This window comes from Nelusetta ayraudi, unplaced genomic scaffold (genome assembly GCF_046127955.1).
Source record: "Nelusetta ayraudi isolate G7.1 ecotype Tasmania unplaced genomic scaffold, CSIRO-AGI_Nayr_v1 ptg000083l, whole genome shotgun sequence".
In the NCBI taxonomy this organism is placed as follows: Eukaryota; Metazoa; Chordata; class Actinopteri; order Tetraodontiformes; family Monacanthidae; genus Nelusetta; species Nelusetta ayraudi.
In genome coordinates this window covers 57,501-62,500 of record NW_027466133.1, presented here as the reverse complement: position 1 = coordinate 62,500, position 5,000 = coordinate 57,501, and the positions used below count along the sequence as shown (strand labels likewise).

The following is a 5,000-nucleotide window of genomic DNA, read 5'->3' as shown; positions in this document are numbered from 1 at the left end:
TCTGCCATCACCGTCGTGTCGCCCAATGTTTTTTTTTCCTCTCCTGTCCCTCTACATCACCGCCTGTCCCTCCTCTTGCTCCTCTCCCTCCTCATTTTCCCCCTCTACTCTTCCTCCTCCTTCTACTCTTCCTCCCCCTCTCCTCTTCCTCCTCCTCGTCTCCTTCTTCCTGTCTTGCAGTCTGCTGTGCTTGCATGTTAATTTTTCCTTGATTTTTTAATGTCTGTGCTGCAGTAACGTTGAATACCTCATTTTACAGCCTAAATCTTATTCCTCAAAAGGTTCACTCAACATCAAAATATCCACCCAGTCGCACACTTTGGACTCAGTTTTGAAAAAATATTGTGAAGTTCAACATTCTAACCCAAGTTAGTCCGTTTTGTTTGTTTTCTTTTGTTGTGTGCTGTCGATGTGACTTATTTTTCACTGAAACGTCCCGTTGACTCATCGTTGGGGTGAACTCTCAAAGGACTGTTTGTTCAACGGTGCGGCTCTCTGTGCATCAGCTGACCGGCATCTTCTTTTGAGAATTTTTTATTTTGGCAAAGTCATGCACAAGCTGAGGGAGGGGGTGGGGGAGAGAGCGACTGCTTGAACCTCGTGTTTTCTGTGCAAACGGGGGCAGAATCGTCACCGCCGTTCGCCTCCGCCCCTTTTTGCTTTTCCCCGGCGTGTTTCTGCAGATTTTTTGTGGCGTCGCTGCTTTTAAAAGCCTCCCATTAACGGCCTGCAGGTTTGGAAATGTAGACATATTTGGACAAAGTGGACATTTAGGGCCAGTGCAAAAAGGTTTTGGTGTGTGTGTGTGTGTGTCTAAGCGCTGTGCGTCCTCACGCTGATGTAAACAATACCGGTTATTGAAGCGATGAAATGCAGAGTTCAGCCAGAGTTGGGAGTCTCTCCTGTTCGATGGGAAGACGGCCGGTTTCGCTCAGGTGCTCCTCCTCAGTTTTGATGAGCTCTGTGCTTCTTCAACAGCGATGGCTCACCCCCCCCACCACCACCATCCTCCTCCTCCTCCTCAACCCCCTCAACCTCCCCTCACTTTGCCCCCCTCCCCCTCCCACCAACCCCTCTTCCTCGTTCTGCCGGCTGGGCTATTTTTAGCTCCTCGTGTGGCTGGCTGAGGAGGTGCGTGAATGCATGGGAGTGTGTCTGGGTTGCGGGGGAGAAAGGTGTGTGTGTGTGTGTGTGTGTGTGTGTGTGTGTGTGTGTGTGTGTGTGTCTATCACAAGACACCAGAATGCCTTTGCTGAGACAAACTCTGCAGTCTTCGGAGAATCATGAGGGATGGAGATTAGACCCACCGATGTTTCTAATTTCGGCGCTGCCTCCGCAGCAATTTAAATGCAATCGTCGCTTCGTGTGTGTCATCTAAAAATGTACCCCGATGGTGATGATTATTATTATTATCATTAATGCACAAATTCAACCAGCAGGGTTTTTTTTGTTGTTTTTTTTGCTCAAAGAAATGATATATTTGATAAAGAATGTGACTAGAATTTGATGTTTGGAGGATTCTGAGGTGGATTGATTGAATGTGTGAGTTTGCGTTGCCGACGGCGGCGGTCCGTCTGATCGCGTCTCTGTGCAAACAGGTGGAGGAGGAAGAGGAGGAGGAGGAGGTTTTAGTGAAGGAAAGAAAGAAGACGGCAGGATTCCATCAGCAGCATCACATCCTTATTGGCTGTGTTGCCATGTTGCTGTTGTTGTTGTTATCCAACATGATGCAATATCAGCTGATCTCGTCTCTGCGCTCGTTTTCTCCCAGACGCTTGTAAATTCGGGATGGTTAAAGAAAACCAAACAAACAAAAAGATGAAAACCAACACGTTGGCCGTCCGTGTGGTTTCCAGCTCTCTCTCTCTCTCTCTCTCTCTCTCTCTCTCTCTCTCTCTCTCTCCCTCTCTCTCTCTCTCTCTCTCTCTCTCTCTGTCTCTGTCTCTGTCTCTCTCTTTCTCGCTCTCTCTCTCTCTCGAAGCATTTTTTTTTTTTTTACCTAATCTTGCACATTAAAGCGGCAGCGTGAGAGAATCTCATGAACTTATGTAAATGATGGTTCTGTTGTGGCACTGTGACCCGGCTGCCTGTGCTTTAACGAGACGAGCTCCTCAGACGCTCGGCTTGTATTGTCGGCCATCACGCCTGCCTTGTGATTGTTTTTTTTCCCCCTCCTCTCTTTTTCTTTCTTTCGCGTCCCAGGGTTCTACGAACGCGGCAACAAGGGTTTGTTTCAGGCGAGAGCGACGTGACGGTCATGTGCAAAAATGAGCCTCGTCTTAACATCTTTGCTGCTCCGAATGCTTCCGTCCTTTATTTTGTTATTGTCCTTTCTTTCCTTTTCAGCTCGTTCGGATCTGTCGCTCGCCGTCTTGCACCTGCGAGTCGTTTTCTCGTAAATCAACGTTTTTTTTTGTTTTTTTTTACCGACAAATCGTCTCTCGGCGTCTTTCTTTCGAACCGGTCTTCACGACGCGGCGTTTCTCCGAACAGCTCGCTCGAGCCGCCGCCGAGGTTTATAATTAGCAATTATACACACACACACACACACACACACACAAAGGCTTTTTACATCCTGCGCCGGCCTGATTAATAATAGGAGCTTCCCGTGTGCAGCAGCGGCGGCGGCGACAATAGACATGAAGTCATTGTTTGGATGAAACAAGTCGCCTTAACGTGCATTTCTGCCGTCTCCCAGGTGCCCCGGTGGCGTGCTGCTAGTTTTGATTCTCTCTCTCTCTCTCTCTCTCTCTCTCTCTCTCTCTCTCTCTCTTTCTCTCTCTCTCTCTCTCTCACACACACACACACACGTAAACATGCACGCACATGAGCATGCACGCACATGGGAAGGTCTGACAGTGTGGGAAGGAGGCAGCCCCTCATGCCCTCCCTGCTGCCTATTGGCTGGCGCCACAGGGCAGGGGAGGGGCCTCAGTGCCACTGTTTCTGTAGGGAGTGAGAGGGAGGAAGAGGGAGAGAGAGGGAGAGAGAGAGGGGGGGGATGAGAGGGAAGAGAAAGGAGGAGAGAGATTTAGATGAAGGGAGGGAGCTGCGGTGGCAGCCAGCGTCGCTCTGCCTTGCCCACCTTCGCTGCCTCTCCATCGGGACAGCAAACCCACTAAGGAAGGAAGGAGCGTCTGGACCCCCACCTCCACCTCCTCCTCATCCTCCTCCCGCTGCTCTTCATCCTCTCACCTCTGTGTTGTGACTGTGCCGCGGCCAAGAAGCAGGCGGGAGCCCAGCCAGGAGCAGCGAGCGGGACACGCAAGAAGAAGAAAAGGTGAAGGAGAAGAGGAAGAAGAAGAAGAAGAGGAAGAGGAAGTTAATCCCTCCCAGTACACAATGTCTTGGCACCGGGAGACGTGTCTCTGACTCTGAGGACAGACGGACGGACGGACAGATGAGAGAGGGAGAGGGAGAGAGAGAGAGAGTCCCTGCAGCTGCAGCAGATGTCGGAGGCGTCCGAGCGGAGATCTGCCTGGAATTCCTCTAAACAAAGTCACGTTTCCTCCGGCTCCTTTCTTTCTTTTTCTTTTTCGTTTTCTTTTTCGAGGGGGAGCTGAATTTTTTTTTTCCCCGGCCAACCTTTCTCTGTGCCTTCATCCTGGGACGTTTGTTTGACTGAGGAAACTGAGATAAGGAATACGTGTTTTGCTTTTCTTCTCTTCCGACCGTGATCCATTTTCTACTGTTGCGCTTGTGAAAACTCTGGAGGAGGAACTGGAGGCTCGTCCTGCCGCCTCGCGGTCCCCTTCACCCCCCCATCGACCCCCCCCCCCCCTTCCCCCCTTTTTTCTGGCTGTTTTTATGAAAGGCAGATGGTGAGGGTGTCATCATGGGCCCACCACAACACGGAGCCGCCAGCTTAAACTGAACACCATCCAAAGGTTCTCCCCGGGTTCTCCCCCCAACCGCCACTAGAGGGCTCCTCCACCCCCCCCCGCCTTCCCCATCCTCCCCTCCAAAAAAAGATGATGAATTACTCCTCCCTGGACCTGCTGAACCGCAGCTCCACCTCCACCTTCCCCTCCGACGGCGGCTTGCCGGCCCCCTTCTGCCTGCTGGCGGTTGGCTACTCGCAGGCCTTCACCTCCTGCCTGCTGGAGGCGTCGGTCATCCTCCTGCTCACCGTGCTCATCATCTCGGGCAACCTGGTGGTCATCTTCGTGTTCCATTGCGCGCCGCTGCTCAGCCAGCACGCCACCAGCGCCTTCATCCAGACCATGGCGTACGCCGACCTGCTGGTGGGCGTCAGCTGCCTCTTCCCGTCGCTCTACCTGCTGCGCCGCCTGCCCGGCCTGGACTCGGGCCTCACCTGCCGCGTCTTCGGCTACACGGTGTGCGTGCTCAAGTCGGTGTCCATGGTGTCGCTGGCGTGCGTGAGCGTGGACCGCTACGTGGCGGTGACGCGCCCGCTGAGCTACGCCTCGCTGGCCACGCCGTGCCGCCTGCGCGGCTGCATCGTGCTCATTTGGCTCTACTCGGCGCTGGTTTTCCTGCCCTCCTTCCTGGGCTGGGGCAAGCCGGGCTACCACGGCGACGTGGTGGAGTGGTGCGCAGTGGAGTGGCGCACACGGCCCGCCTTCACCGCCTTCATCGTGGCTCTGCTGTACGCGCCCGCCGCCCTCACCGTCTGCTTCACCTACGCCAACATCTTCAAGATCTGCCGGCAGCACACGCGCGAGATCAGCGAGCGCCAGGCGCGCTACCGCCCCCAGCAGGCGGAGCAGGGACACTTTGTCCCCACTGCCCCCCAACACCACCTGAAGGCCCCACCAAACTTTCAGCAGCAGCAGCCGCAGGCGCCTCCGTACCCGGACAAGCGCTACGCCGTGGTGCTCTTCCGCATCACCAGCGTCTTCTACATCCTCTGGCTGCCCTACATCCTCTACTTCCTGCTGGAGAGCGCCGGCATCTACCGCCACCCGGCCGCCTCCTTCCTCACCACCTGGCTGGCCATCAGCAACAGCTTCTGCAACTGCCTCATCTACAGCCTCTCC

At 54.1% G+C, this 5,000-nt stretch overlaps 2 protein-coding genes across 4 annotated transcripts in view; both read left to right on the top strand.

Annotated features, from left to right (window-relative positions):
* Positions 1-5,000, top strand: part of rabgap1 (RAB GTPase activating protein 1) — a 51,066-nt gene that overhangs the window by 25,081 nt on the left and 20,985 nt on the right. The window lies entirely within an intron of this gene.
* Positions 2,186-5,000, top strand: part of LOC142900516 (putative G-protein coupled receptor 21) — a 5,596-nt gene continuing 2,781 nt past the window's right edge. The window contains exon 1 of the mRNA XM_076044843.1: positions 2,186-5,000. This exon is cut by the window's right edge and continues 2,781 nt beyond it. Within this exon, the coding sequence (XP_075900958.1) occupies positions 3,972-5,000 (1,029 nt within the window). The 5' untranslated portion in view covers positions 2,186-3,971.